Source organism: Lepisma saccharinum, chromosome 20 (genome assembly GCF_977018435.1).
Source record: "Lepisma saccharinum chromosome 20, izLepSacc3.1, whole genome shotgun sequence".
Classification (NCBI taxonomy): domain Eukaryota; kingdom Metazoa; phylum Arthropoda; class Insecta; order Zygentoma; family Lepismatidae; genus Lepisma; species Lepisma saccharinum.
Window position 1 is genome coordinate 46,740,408 of NC_139248.1, and position 16,035 is coordinate 46,756,442.

A 16,035-nucleotide genomic window follows, 5' to 3' on the forward strand; every position below is an offset into this window, starting at 1 on the left:
TCCTATGTGGAAAAAGAAATTTCGCTGCCATGGTCAAAATTTCCCGAAGCTCTGGAAATCTCGAATTCTACACACCATTTTCACTTTAAGTGATTGTTTTTGTATTTCTGGAATAAAAACTAACAATTTCCAATAAGTTTCAGAAACTTACAATGCAGAAAACGTCGAGAATTAACGACTTTTTAAAATGACCATTCCGTATTTCCAAACTGCTCGGGATCCCGAAAAGTCGGGAAGTCATTTCCAGAAGTCGGGATAGGGACGGGAAATTTTTTCCCGATCCCGGTCTCGTTCTCTTCGGGTTCCCGCACACCCCTAGAAATGTCCATTGTTTTAAATCAAGAAAGCAAGTTTTAAACAAATAAAATGTTTAAAACATAATGTCAAGAAGATTTTTTTTGAAAGAATAATGATTAATAAGGAATCTGTTAATAATCCAAGGAAGGGTTGTTTAATAAACGTTATTGTTGAACATCATCTTTATCTTTTCCTACTTGAGTTTTTTTATCTAATTTTCAGTTTTATTTCAAGTGCAATTTAGGTCTGTTATGCGTATCTGGCTTGGCCACACTATAATTGACCAAACACAGCTTCCTTTTCCGGTTATGTTTTGTGCGTGTCTTATGTGATACTCCTATTCTATTTCTGTGCAAGAAACATGGTGAGTATTCTAAAGTGAATAGTATCTTTAGTTATCGGTCGCATCTGGAGGGTTTTATTTATTAATTGTATCCGATAATAGAATTTCCAAATGTAGGAATGTGATATCGCAGAACGAGACCTCATGGAAACGTATTAGCACGAAGAATGAATTAATATTATTGAAACTTCCAAATATCAATGTACTGATTACTTATATTTGCACGTTGGTATCAAATTCCTATTTAATTTCTTTTTAATTTGCTCAATGTTTTACAACAGCGAATATATTTCTCCCCTTAACGTATGCTTTCATTTTTGTGTATTTTTTAGGTTCACACAATTTTTAATATAGATTGCGTACCATGCTAAAACATACAGTATACAACATTCTTATTCGTACACACCAATTTTTAAAGAAAATGATTTAATATCTGTATCTGAAAGGAAATACTCTCTTTTGAAATTGTTTCTTTACAATTCAATAACTCATATCGGTAAAAATTTACTATCCTTCGGACAATTTTTTCATTTCATCAATTTTTTACATTCGTACTTATGTATCTGCTTCGCGGAACATTCCTGAAGGTGTATCAATGTTGTTTTGATGAAATTAATTGCAATTTTTCACATTACCAGTACGTCTTTCTGATAGGCCTTTTCGCTTGCCTGATACGAACTAACCTAACCACGTGCCAATGGTTCGCAATTATTTCCAATTTCTAGATCCTGATACTAACACAACACCAAATTTTAACTATGTTTCCTAACCTAACAGAACTAACCTATCGACGCGCCAATGCTTCGTGGGGCTAGCTATTCTCCGTCGGAGAATTAATTTTCAACGAACAACATGAATTTCAGCTATGAAACATTCCCACATCACACAAAACACCTTCCCGATGTTCGACAATGCTACAGGAACTTATTACGGTAAGTAGTTTCTTCTGTAAAAATAAATAAATGTGTCCGAAGGATAGTAAACAAGTACCGGGGTTGCATCATCTTAACACACGGAACATTGTACTCGCATGCAGAAGCAAATGTAGCTTTTTTTTTTGTGAGTTTTGCGAAATCGACAATGTTTTCAGCCCATTTGTTTCATATATTTTTATAGTGGTATTTTGTAAACATTGCGTGCTCGGTGTTTACAATAGAAGTAATTGATCAACTTTTGGAGAGTGGTGTAGGTGTAAGTGGACGGGTTGGATCTTGAGCGGTACTAAAAACTTTATTTTATTAAAACATATATTCTAAAACAATATTATGCTATATATTATACACTTGGGAGCATTTTTAGAATACCGGACCCTTCTCCAATTTTGTTCATATTTCGTATACTCACTAATTTAGGGCTCCTAATCACGAATCTGAAGTTAAAATTTGGCGCTCACGTGTGGAACTTGCAAAATAAGGGGGCCAGTGATCACAACCGACAATGCACAATTTCACATTATTTATCACAAGATTTTGAGTTTCGAATACTTTTAGAACGACATATACATTCCTGATATTACTACGACCCCAAAATTTAACTGTTTGCCTAACCTAACCTTGCCATGCATTGTTCGTGGGTGTTTAAGGCTAATTGCGACCAGGCACCGTCAAAAAATTTCAGTTTCGTAGCACTTGAGTGACAAATTTTAACCACAGAATCGTGATCAAGTGTCCTAAATTAGTGAGTATGCGAAATATGAACGAATGTACCTGTATTATTAATATTTACCCAACCAAAACTGACTAAAAAATGGCTTTTTCCAAAGCAAAACTTACAGAAAAATGGACATTACTTCCCTCCTTCAAAAGACACCATCTTTCTCACATGAACAACTGACAAACTGAAGGTCTCACTTATCGGACAACAATATGCAACCTTCTGAATGCAACGTAACAAGTTGTAAACGTCACTTGTTCACATGAGAAATCATGGCTGCTTCGTTGTTTATGTATCTACAATCACAGTGGTAATTCACAACGCTATTTTACAACTTCTACACGTGATCACCAAATCTTAACTGCAGATAAGTCATCAGAACTACAAAATTAGTGAGTATTAGAATTATTAATGAAATTATGCCTTTTTTTGGTATTGTAAAATCACAACCTTCTACACGTTATTTTGAAAGTTCCACATGAGAGCGCCAAAATTTTAACTGCAGATTCGTGATTAGGAGCCCTAAATTAGTCAGTATGCGAAATATGGACGAAATTGGGTCAGGTATTGTAAAATCATACCGACACTTGTACTACTAAAATTAAAATAAATTTTTTGTATGAATGCACAATATAGAGAATGTCTCCAATTCCTTTCCTACTTCTTATACTCACTAAATATGCGGTCCTGGTAACATATCTGGACTCAAGATTTGGGGGTCACGTGTAAAAATTGTACACTTACGTCTGTATATGTTGCAAAATTACATTCTTCATTACCGCAATCATTCTCCATAAATAAACATAACAACCATGTTTGATGATATAAACAAGTGACGTTCGGCATTTGTTGGGCTGTCTACAGCATTGCCACACTGTTCCTTTGTTACTTGCAGAGCATTAGTTGTTGCTTGGACAGTGAGAACGACGAAGTAGAAGAGCATGTGGAATGCAGACTTTGATTAGAGGTAGGTTTGGCAATGGTGTTCGAGCGTTCTTCTAGAAAAATGGCATTTTGGGGAGTGAGGAAGCTAGTACTACAAAACTTATATTTTGTTACATTGTTACAATATGTGCTCATTGGGAAAAGGTTGAACTGATATCCCCACGAAACTCTTTCCCGTAAAGTTTCGGTAAGAAAGTATCTTGAATTTTGTTAATATTTGGTAGATTAACTAATTTTGGCCTTTTGATCAGTACATTATGCACGGGTAGCCCCATGAAACATTTCTGGTTAGGTTAGGCAAGTTTACTTAAAATTTTGTTCATAAATCTATGCGATACAGCTTTTTTTAAAAAAGAAATCTCAACTTACATCAGCTTTTTTCACGATTTCCAGACATCACCCCCGCATTTTAACAACAGATTTGTAATTAGAAGGCCAAAATTAGTTAGTTTTCCAAATATTAACGAAAATGGAGACATTCTCTATATTCTACATTCGCTCGAAAGTTTTTTATAACAGAATGTTTCACTTTTGGTCTGAGAGACTCAAACCATCCGTTAATGTTACTTTTTTGGAGCGAATGAAGAATATAGAGAATGTCTCCAATTTCGTTATTTTTTGGTATACTAACTAAATTTGACCTTCTAATCACGAATCTGTTGTTAAAATGTGGGGGTCACATGTGGAGATAGGGAAAAAAGCAGATGTAAGTGGAATTTTTTTACAGCTGTATCGCATTGTTTTATGAACAAAATTTTAACTGTTTGCCTAACTTAACCTTACCGGAAATGGTTCTTGGGGGGGGTATCCAAGAATTGTTTGTGGAGCACAGCTTCCTTTCCTGACTGCACAAGATGCCATTTTCGTAGAACAACACTCAAAGACCATTGCCAAACTTACCTCTAATCGTAGTCTGCATTCCGCATGCTCTTCTAACTCGTTCAAGTAACGAAGGATCAGTGTGGCAACGCTGTAGACAGTGCAACGAATGCTGAACGTCACTTGTTCATATCATGAAACATGGTTCCTATGTTCCTGTATGGAGAATGATCGCGGTAATGAAGAATGTAATTTGCAACATATATAGACGTAAGTCTACAATTTTTTCACGTGACTCCCAAATCTTAACTTCCTGATACGTTACCAGGACTACATATTTAGTGAGTATAAGAAGTAGGAAAGAAATTGGAAACATTCTCTGTATTCTTCATTCATGCCCTTTTTTTTAACCCTTCCGTTCTAGGGTTACAGTGATTAGCACAGAGAAAAATGGTATTTGTGTTGGAAGAAAAATTACCATTATTTTACCATGCTCCCCATGGAGAAGGCATGTTGATAGAATATGCAATTCAAACATTTTGGCTGCAATCAGTAGTAGAAAGCATTATGAATCTTATTTTAGTCCTAAGAGAAATAAACCTGACTTACCTAACCTACCCAAGAAAGCATTTAGAGTTATTATTAAAATGCTAAACCTGACCTGCCTAACCTTACTACGAAAGCTTGTATTGGGATGTGAAAAACCAGTGTCAAGGATACATGCAGTAGGGACAATCCATGTGAAGTGGTCCAATCCTTGTTGCTCAACAATTTTTTTTAAAAAATATTTTTTTCTGTGCAGTTACTTTACCATGTTGTTAGTTGAAAACAGTCATTACTTTAATTTTAGTGGCTGTAGGTTTAGAGTGGCAGCCATATTTGTTTTCAAAGATCCGCCATTTGGTGGTGTCGTAAGGGGTTACCGAATCTGAAATATCTCAGCCCCTAATTATCCTATCGATGTGGAACAAAAACCAAAATGATCAGCAAACTGTAAGCTACAAGGCTGTTTATTAGCCATTGTTATATATGAATTATGAAAGGGTGAAATTCACGTTTGAAAAAGTCTGTCATTGTGGCTAAAAGTCTCTATTTTAGCAGATAATATTTGCAAGAAGGGAAATGGTCAGGAAGTTGAGCTTTACTAGATAAAGAGCTCTGATATAGATGTACTCACTCATTTCAACCCTTAGACATGCCCCCCTTTTTTTCTAGAAATGATTAAAAAGTGAAAAAAGTGCACATTTCACAGGTAGATAGATATATCTGGTGGGGGACCTGATAAAAATATACAATCCCCCCATAACAGTTCGGTATCAATATATTATGTACCAAAAATTAAGATTTTCAGATTTCATTAAAAGTACCTTTAATGTTAACACAAAGTTATACCTACAAATAAGCATATGCAGAAGTATGGATAAATGAGTTTACTGTATATACATCATAAATCAATTGACAGTGGACGAATAACTCACAAAGGGGTTCATATTCATTTTTTACATGGTTTGTTTTATGTCTGTTAACACATTCTATGTAATTTTAGTGATTACTTACTGCACATTTCCTTGTCCCTGGTTTTTCACTTCCATAAACTTCTATATAATTCTGTACTTGTCAACAGCAATTTGTTTACTATCGTCTTAGTTACAAACTGCCCCTACTGCGTAGGTCATATGTATGAGGTATGAAGTGGTTTCCCTTTTTGTTTACCGTGCAGTGTTCACTTCTTGCCACCAAAATGTTTTTTTTTCTGAAGATTTTGTTTAATAAATGCTTTCGTAGTTAGGTTAGGCATGTCAGGTTTAGTTCCCTTAACATTTTAATAATAACCCAAAATCTTCCAATGTTAAGCTAGGCACCTCATGCCTCATGTTAGTTCTCTTAACATTAAAATAAGGTCACTAAATGCTTTGTACTACTGATCACGGCCAAATTGTTTGAAGATTTTGTTCATTAAATGCTTTCGTTGCTGGGTTGGGCAGGTCAGGTTTAGTTTGTTGAAGCTTCGAGGTTAGGTCAGGTTCAGTTCTCTTAGTATTAAAATAAGATCCCTAAATGCTTCCTACTACTAATCGCACTACTGCGTGACAGATTTAGTTCCCTTAGCATTTTGATAATGCAGGTCGGGTTCAGATCTCTTAGTAAAATCCCTAAATGCTTCCTACTACTAATCGCACTACTGCGGAACAGATTTAGTTCCCTGCATGCGTTTGTTGCTAGGTTGGGTAGGTCAGGTTTAGTTCTCTTAACATTAAAATAAGATCCGTAAATGCTTTCTGCCTCGAATCTTGTTACTGCTGATCTCAAACACGAAATCCCTTCGAGCCTCCTGCGAACGTTCAGGAAAGGGGGGGGGGGATAGTAGTAGTAAGTAGTCTGTGTTTGCACAAGCTACCTCTAACATCTTATTTTTGCCTGTGAATTTGACTTTTTCGAAATGAAAACTGTGTTGATTAGTTTCAGGAAGGTTCCAATTTACTTCTACATTCATTCCCACTACTGTGCGACATTTACTGTTGCTTCTATCAACAGATAATACCTTGTCCATGGGAAGCGTGCATGCTTCTGTAAGGTTATTTTTAAGGGTCCCCTTGACCCTGTGAACCCCCTGAAGAAAGTGAAGTATTGTTTATGAACATTTTCAGTTTTTAGCTTGCGGAAATGTTATTCTGAAGTAAAATATACATATTACCTTATAGTGAAACAGAACAGACAGTCCACAATAGCAACAGATGCAGTTTTGCCTACAGTTCCATAAATCCATTATAAAATAAATCCCTACAGTTTTATAAATATATTACAAAATAAATCCCTACAGTTCATAAATATATTAATGCATCCAGAAAGTAAGTTTCCCACTCGCCCACAGGTGGCAGGACATGTGTATTGAAACTGGTTTTGCGCATGTGTGAGATGCTCATGCTCTGGCTAGTGCATGTCCTAGAAGAAAACATGGCAGCTCTTATTCCATTTCCCACTGTGTGCGAGGTTTGTTCGGTGATCAAGTTCTTGAACGCACAAAACATACAGCTGATCGAAATTCATCGTTAGCTGTGCCAGGTGTATGGGCCAGACGTCATGAGCAAGCAGATGGTGCGTCTTTGGTGCAGGACATTTACTGAAGGCCGGTAAAATGTGCAAGAGGACGACCACAGTGGGCGGCTATTAGCTGTTATGGACGAGCTTGTGGAGTAGGTGCAGCAGCGCATATTGAAGGACGATCACGGAACTCAGCAGCCATTTCCCGCAGATTTCTCGGTTGTTGTTACACGGCATTGTTACCAAATGCCTCTTGTTCTGGAAGTTGTCCCGGTGGGTGCTGAAACAACTGACGCCCAAACACTAAGGAAGATGCATGGGCACTGTGCTGATGTTTCTGCAGCGTTACCATGATGATGACGATTTTCTCGACCGGATCATCACAGGGGTTGAAACAATGCTTGCATACAGCACCCCAGAAAGCAAGCAGCAGTCCATGCATTGGGGTCACAGTGGATCTCCATGCAGGATGAAGTTCAAACAGAAATGTGTTGTGCATGGTGTTCTGGGACAGACTGTGGATGCTAACCGTTAATGTGAAACACTGGGGACATTGCGACGAGCCATTCAGAATAAACGACGCAGTAAGCTCAATCCCGGGGTAATCTTGCTGCACGACAATGCGAAGACGCATATGGCTAGGTGCACTGCAGCCCTTCTGGACAGGTTCAGTTGGGAGGTGTTCGATCATTCAGCCCGGATCTCGCTCCCAGTGATTACGACCACATTTTCACACCAAAGAGGTTCAGACGGCTGTCACACAGTGGCTCGGTGCCCAGGCGGCCAACATCTACGACGCAGGTATATAGAAGTTGGTCCCACGCTATGACAAGTGCCTCAATTCTATTATGTTGACAAGTAACTGGACAAATGCTGTATCTGTGGCAATAAATCATTGAATGCAATAATGTTTCCTTTTTGTGCACAACCCCAGGGAAAGTTACTTTCTGGATGCGCCTAATATTATAAAATAAACCAAACATGAAGGACTGAAAGCTTACGAAACCAAAATATAAGAGAAAAATATCGTTGGGAGTGTTAGATTTATTGGTGTATGTAATTTTATGTCGTTAGGGTGGGACTGTCAGGTTTCATTCTGATAGCAATTTTCGACATTTTTTATTAAGTTAGAAATGCTAAGTTTGATGATGTATTTAGCAATTTTCGACATTTTTTATTAAGTTAGAAATGCTAAGTTTGATGATGTGATCTTTTGCACATACTTTTTAGCTATTTGAGTGTGCAACTGTTTTTTTACTAATAAAAAGATGTGAAAGTACTGAAGAGATACTTTGGGATCAAATATCTCCGTTATTTGTGTTTTCCACATGCTGGAACCAATTTTCTATTACACATAATTCTCGGTACAGTGGGCCAATGGCTCCTTTTTAAGTTTTATTTTCCAACTCAAGTAACTTCTTTCGAAATCCAAACAGTGCTCATTGAGTTTACTTTAAGGAAGGTTTCAAATTTCAAGTGACAATGATTGCCAAAATTCTACAACAATTAGTCTTCCTGCTAGTAGAATTTGAAGAAATCACAAAACAATCTGAACTGTTACCAGCTGCTTAAGTAATAAAACATATCTCTGAATCCTTTTTCCATTTTTTTTATTCGTCAAAACCAGGATACACACTCGGGATAGCAAATTTGACAATTTCTTAAAAATTGTCAAACGTGTTACCACGAGTCATTATTCTCGCGAAGACTAAATGTTAGTAGAATTCAAGGGGATATGGATTTTTTTTTGTTGATAGAACTAAATTACTGCTATGCAGTGGTGTTAGAAGTTAGGAATTTTTTATACTGAATAACAGAAATAAACTGATTCATTCTAATTGTAATTGCCACTGTGAAAATTGAGACATCGTAGAATTTTTATTTTAATGTATGATTGTTACGAGTAAACTCTGTTTTTTGTTCAGGCCAGAGGACCAAAAAAGCATCTGAAGCGTTTAAATGCCCCAAAGGCATGGCTGTTGGACAAATTAGGTGGAGTGTTTGCACCTCGACCTAGTTCAGGTCCACACAAAGCAAGGGAATCGTTACCACTTGTAATATTCTTAAGAAACAGACTTAAATATGCCTTGACCAACTGTGAAGTCACGAAGATTCTTATGCAGAGACTAATCAAGGTAGATGGAAAAGTTCGTACAGATCCAAATTATCCTGCAGGATTTATGGGTAAGTAGTAAACTGTTTTGTGCATGTTGTAGTTGCCTTGGTGTGAAGTGTTCCACTCACCAATCTAGACACTGATTGATTCATGGTTGAGTCAGTCCTCTTCTGGGTGGATTTTTGCACATTTTATTTGTTTCCAAAGGATTAATTTGTTTCACTTCATTTGAAATCAGGGTGGATTGATTTAAATCACTTTAAATAAATAATTTATAGAATAATGTTAGAGTTGCAAAAAAAGCTGTTTTTTTTCTGATAAAAAACAGACTTTTTTGGTTAAAAAAAACCTGAAATTTTGGCTTTTTTACTAATTACAGTTAACCTATTTCACTTGAAGTTACTGTTATGAGTTTACAGGTTTGTAGTGACATATTTTACAACTAGCTAAAATAAATTTACATGATATATCAGCCAAGAGACAGATATTGCCAATCCCAGTGGACACATACTGCATAATGGTTCAGGTACAATTTTAACCCTAGCTTACCGAGGAGGGGAGGCCCACCACCTCTATTTTTTAAATTTTTCAACTGTTTGAAAATAAAATTACGTTGTTTCCTAGGGTGTTACCAATATTTCTTTATTACTATTGTTCATAAAAACAAATGTAATGAAATTGGAGGCAAAATGCACTTGGTGCGATTATTATCAGGCGACATCTTTGAATGTGCGCTATTCGAGACAAAGTGACGGTGTACAATTGGTTGGTAATGATGGTAATTCTTGAAATTATTAAAGTTAATAAATAACCACACTTAGGCAAACTAAAAAGCATTAATTAAAAATTATTATGGATTTTGTGAGTTTTAATGAATGATAAAATATATGAGACACACTCATGCAATAATTGGTTATTAATTTTTATTTATGATCACTGCTCAAAATTTTTTTTTCGAAGCTAGTTGCCAGCTCTGAAAATCTGGCACCAGGAAACCACCTGCTAGCAATTGTGCATACTACAGTATGTTTCAAAAGTCCATTCAAAAGTTCCGCAATCCAAACTTTGAAAATGTATATCATGGAAATCATAAGATATATTTACACCGGGTTTTCTGCACTAAACTAATCCTGTAAGCTATCACTGCATTCATAAATTTATGTTAGCATTTATCTAAATAAATGCAATTACATCATTTTAATAAAACATTGTTAATTTGCTGAAAACATCGGAGAACTAATTTTCAACAATAAATACCAACTCTTAAACAATTTGTGTGATCATTTGTTGGAGTTTGACTGGTTGTAAAACAGTTGCATTGCGAGGTAAACCTCTTGCACATGATCGTAAGAATGAGTAGTAAAATATTCTTCAGCAATGCACATGCACTGCTCTAATGAATACCCCATGCTGAACCAATTAAAAAAAACAAAAAAACAGGCACAGTGAGCGAATAGAATTCAATGTAATCAGGGGCAGCCTATGATTCTCTCGAAGAGGCCTATTCCAGCACAAAATCTTGATTTAAGATTTTTCACGTAAATGTATAGCCAATACTTAGACACGTGCTGCATGCGACTGTTGGCAATATTTCGATCTGCTAGGCTAGTGTTGCCATATACGGAGATATGTCCAAAAAATGGCACTTTTCACTCAACCCATAAAATCGCCAGTCAAAAATTCATCAAATGTTGCACATGACCAATTTGTCGCAAATGACAGACTGACATGGCATCAGTCATCAAATGTCTAATTATGACCCTTCAATCATTTCTTACTCAGAAGTTCATTTCTGGAAAAATGCGAGTGCTGCTTTCCATCAGTTATTAATTTATATAATTTTCTGTATGGAGTGAACTGGTGGCCGCGGTGGCTCAGTCGGTAACGCATCTGACTACCATGCTAAAGGTCCCAGGTTCGATCCCCGGCCGGTTCAAATCCGGGAACTTTTCTAACATTGGAAGCGGCCCCTGCGCCCACCCAGCATCCACCCAGTGTCGAATAACATGTGTACCTGGGGGACACCCTGGGGGGTAAAGGCGGTCAGGGGCGTGATGCTGATCACATCAACCCCACTCACGACCGGATCAAGAAAGTGTGGGGCGTTACCCCCACACCCCCTATATGCCTTCATGGCATGGTGCTATGCACAGGGGAATACTTTACCTTTACCTTTTTTATGCAGTGAACTGAATTTTAAGCATTGAAAAATATTGCAATGGATGAGGCTTTATAATGCAGAAAACCTGGTGTAAATATCTCTTACGGTTTTCATAATATACATTTCCAAAGTTTGGATTGTGTGACTTTTGAAACACACTGTATAAGATGCTGAGCATCACGGTATTCAGAACATTGCTAAGTTATTTGAGAAAGCAGGAAATGCGGTGTTGGGGGACAAAGGGTAAGAAATTGTTACTGACAGTATGGAATGTTCATAACATTGATAAAAGAAAAAAAAATTGCTAACTTATGCTCTGCTGCAATTTGAACTTAGAATCATCAAAATTTCGTACACTTTGCAACATCTTATTTGACCGCCCCGAAAGAATTCTAAGTCCCGAAATCGTAAACTTAGCAACATTGCACTTCGGCTCCAGCTGAGAGTAGCCAACTTTGAGTAGGTCCTTCCACTAGATGAAAAACGTTGCGGCGAGAGGTTTTCAATTTAACACTTGCCATGAACTTTCAAACTATAAACCGCTATTATAATACACAATCAAACAGAAATAATAAATTGGAAAAAGAGACCTTGAGGGATATTTACGATTCTGCTTGCTGGACTTGAAATTTTGGGAGTTTGAAACACTCAATAGAGTATTTCTCCACCTGGAGGAAATTGCCATCAAGTTTGTGCAGAAAGAAGCAAATTTGTGAAGAGTTTATGCGACATTTTATTTACAATACCTTGCATAATATGGAACAGTTCTCAAAAACATATATTTTACACGACTTGCCGAGAAAATGTGCTTGAAACACAGGAAGGTGGGAGTCTTCATAAACGTTAACATGTTTTTAAGGGTATAACGTCATTAAGTTAACGTAGAGAAGTTGGTTAGGCGCTGCTATCCTTATTTTTCGTCAAGCGTGAAAGGTTGTCTGTTCTAATCCCACCTTCTACTCTTTCTTTTTTTTTTTGTTTGCTGAACAGATACCGTTGATATTAGAATATTTAAAAAATGAATCCGATGCACACTTGAGGGACGTCCCTTCTGCGCATATTTCCCCTTAAAAGTTGGAGATTTCCAGGATTTAAAGTTAAAACTTTTATTTTTAGTTATTGTTCATATGTTGTGTTAACACACACATCATGATTAATTCACAAATCACATATATGTATTCAGGATGCAAAATGTAATGTTATTATTATTATTATTATTGTTTGTTCTTCAGTGACACACAAAATATTGATTATTTGATTTCGAGATACTAAAAAAAATATACAGTTATGTTAAATGTAGTGCAGTACTGTAACGAAAGAGAGCGTTTAATGAGTTCAAATGGCTAAGATTGGTAATTTTATGTCCGTTCCTTCGTAATGACTGTTTTCAATCCCCTCACCACCATCTTACCATGCGTGTAAAACTAATAGTAAATCGCTAATTAATATAAGTAAATTGTTATTGCGACGAAGGCCGATTCGAATAGAAATTACTAATAAGTATTTATATAGTGAGTGACAAACAAAAATTCAAAACCTCGTAATGATCGTTAATTCCTCACTGCTGTGTATCTAAAATGTTTGTCTTCTTTGAACAGAAAGTACGAGTATCAGATGTAACAAACTTTCCGCACTAACTTTGCAATATTAGAAACCACATTACAGACTTAGCTCTATGTAACTTGATTCTGCGCATTCCACGTGGCATGTGACTTCCTCCTATCATCGAAATAACTTCCTCTTACTATTTCCTTCACTTCCTCTTACTATTTCCTTCACCTCGTGAAATACAGAGACGACCAATGTTAACTTCTTAGCACGGCGAATAAACTTTACATCCAACGATAAATTCCTGAAAAAATCTTGCCTAGGTGGAGAATCGAACCTACGACCTCCCTCGTCAATAACAAGCATGCTACCTCTTCTCCAGATAGCTCATGTTAAAATTTGCTACTAGTTTGAAGAAACCAATTCACACATAATGTCATATCTATAATTTCCTCATGGCAATTTTCATGAGGAAACTAATTCAGATAAAATCGAGAATCGCTGAAAGGGAAAAATGATGAACATATCTATTGGCATTTTGTCATATTTTGTAAATTGTGTAAAAATTCCGTGTTTTGAACAAGTAATCGTTTAGTTACGAAGTATGTTATTTTTTGTTTAAAGTAGGAACAGGAGAACGAAAAGGAGTCATTTGAACCAGACCCCGTTTAACAAGAAACTACAGCTCTTTTCCAAAGACTGTATGAAAAGATAGAGGAAATTGATATTCAACGTATGAAATATAAAATACGTTTGAAATTAAAACAATGGAAACCTTGAAAGATAATACTAACGAACTTCAAACTATGAAAAACATATTTTCGTGGTGGAAAACTCCAAGTCATTTTCGAAATATGAACTTGATTTCTTTCTGTATTATAAAGTGGAGATATGGGACGATACGATCCCTCAGCAAGAGAATTTTAAGTAAGCTACCTCCAACTTTTTCAATGGTCATAATTACTAATTAGGGTCCGGAAGTTGATGAAAAATCAACTATTTTTCTGACCCTTAAAAACAATGCTAAACCTGATATCATGTCCGTTTCCCTTCAGTTAGAGCCGGAGTTGGCATTTTTTGGCTTTTAGTTTATTTATCAGTATTTTTAACAGTTTTTGTTGCATTTTTACTTTTTTTGAGGTTTATTTTTTTCCTCCCATGTTGTTTCGTGCATTTTAAATGCATTTACTAGTAAAACTTACATATTTAGATGTCTTGACATGGTCCTTTTAGCAAATTCACCATGAATCGAAAATACGGTCAATGGAAAAGCATAATATTATTCTTAACTGAAATGTTTGGCAATGGAATAAAATACTTTGTGTGAAGATCTACTTTGAGGTTCATTTTCTGGACCATATTATCGCTTTAGTCTGTAGTTTTAAAGTAAAATTAGTCACAATATTAAATACACTCTGGTATACGCGAAGCAGAACTGTATTTTCGGATGCTGGCCGACTACAGTATCATAGAAGGCCCACTCTGAAAGGAGATGAATTCGTTGATTTGGTGTTTTAAGTCAACTTTATGCATAGTAAGGCTAATCGGGACTGGACCTACAGTTTAAAGTGGGATCCGAACCGAGTGCATAAAATAACGTGAACTGTGTGGTGTAGGGGGGTCATTTGCTTATGGAATGGAAGGTGATGGGTTCAAACCTACTTCTTTGGAAAATCTTTTTCGGGAAGTAAACGGCTTTGGACGAGAATGCTTATCTACGTTTCTTGGATATTTCCGTTGATATTTATGCGATTTATGTCCAGCATTTCCAGATGCAGAAAGTTGACATGTAAGTTCTTAATATGTGTTAACTTATAACAGCTGAATGAAAGGTAAAGTATTTTCTAAAATTCTGCCAATCACTGAAAGATTAAAAACATTAGTAGAAGCATTACTTGAGGCATGCACAGTGGCGACGATTATGGAGTGTGGAGGGGCAGATGACCCCGCACTATGCTTAACATTATCTACCAAGGGAAAGGAACTGTCCTTGCCCTCCCCCCTCCCCCACCTTGCCCCATCAGTTTTCAAACCCAATCGCCGCCACTGAGCATGCATCGCATAAATATTTACAGTAATATCATATAATATTATATTACGTTATTAGAACACTTCGTACTTGGTAAATAAAAAGGAAAAAATAATAAGGAAAGGGTGGGATTTGAACCTACGATGTTTCGATCTTGACGAAAACAGTCAAAAAACGAAAGTGCTGTCGTCTAACCAACTACTCCAGGAGATTACTAACGGAGATTACTAACGGAAAACTCAGTAAAGCAGGTTGATCCCAGTTGAAGCAACATTGTGCCGGAGTTTTGAACCATTTTTCGCCAAGAACCAAGGAAAAGACACACTTTGCAGAATCGTGTGGTGTTGTGCAAGGTATCTTTACTAAACATTTCGCATAAAATCATCATAAATTTGCCTTCTTGCATTCAAATGTGACCGCAATTCTTTCCAGGTGGATGATAACCTGTTCAGTGTTTCACAATGCACATAAACTTCCCTATTTTCAAATTCATAACGAAGAATCTTGAAATATTTTCAACAATCGTATTTCAACTTAACAATTTTTGTCTACTCATATATTTTATTACTGTTTTAGGGTATCTTTACTTTATGGAATGTGAAAGAATGAAAAAAAAGTCACGAGCGTTTTCATTCAGGAAGAAGAAATGTTGCAAAGTTGGCTACTCTTAGTTGGCTCTGAAGCGCTATGCTGCCAAATTTACGAATTCCGGACTTTGAAATTTTTCAGGGCGGTCAAATAAGATTTTGCGAAGTGTACATATTACAGCAAAAGATTAGTCGCCAGGCTGAAATTTTTAGTTGCCATGGCTACTTGGCGACTGGTATTTTTCGAGCCCTGTTTATGATATTAATTTTTGTAATTATTATAATTAATAAATAACTGCATATATATAATCAAAGGAAGCAGTGATTCAATAATAAAATGTTCCCTTGAATTTTAGTGATAAAAAAAGTGTGGGCATGTGAGCCACCCTCCTAGTATGTTTCTCTTACGGCACTGGTAAGTTAGGGTTAAAACTAAACATGTAGTCCTGATTAGCACATCTTGACTCAAGCCTTAGAAGTAAATACAACCTTTCG

The 16,035-nt window shown here is 36.4% G+C and overlaps 1 protein-coding gene across 1 annotated transcript in view; it reads left to right on the forward strand.

Moving 5' to 3' along the window:
• The first annotated feature begins 553 nt into the window (after positions 1-553).
• Positions 554-16,035, forward strand: part of RpS4 (ribosomal protein S4) — a 50,504-nt gene continuing 35,022 nt past the window's right edge. Inside the window, exons 1-2 of the mRNA XM_083141918.1 lie at positions 554-661; positions 9,025-9,283. Of these exons, the coding sequence (XP_082998044.1) occupies positions 659-661; positions 9,025-9,283 (262 nt within the window). The 5' untranslated portion in view covers positions 554-658. The remainder of the gene's footprint in view (positions 662-9,024; positions 9,284-16,035) is intronic.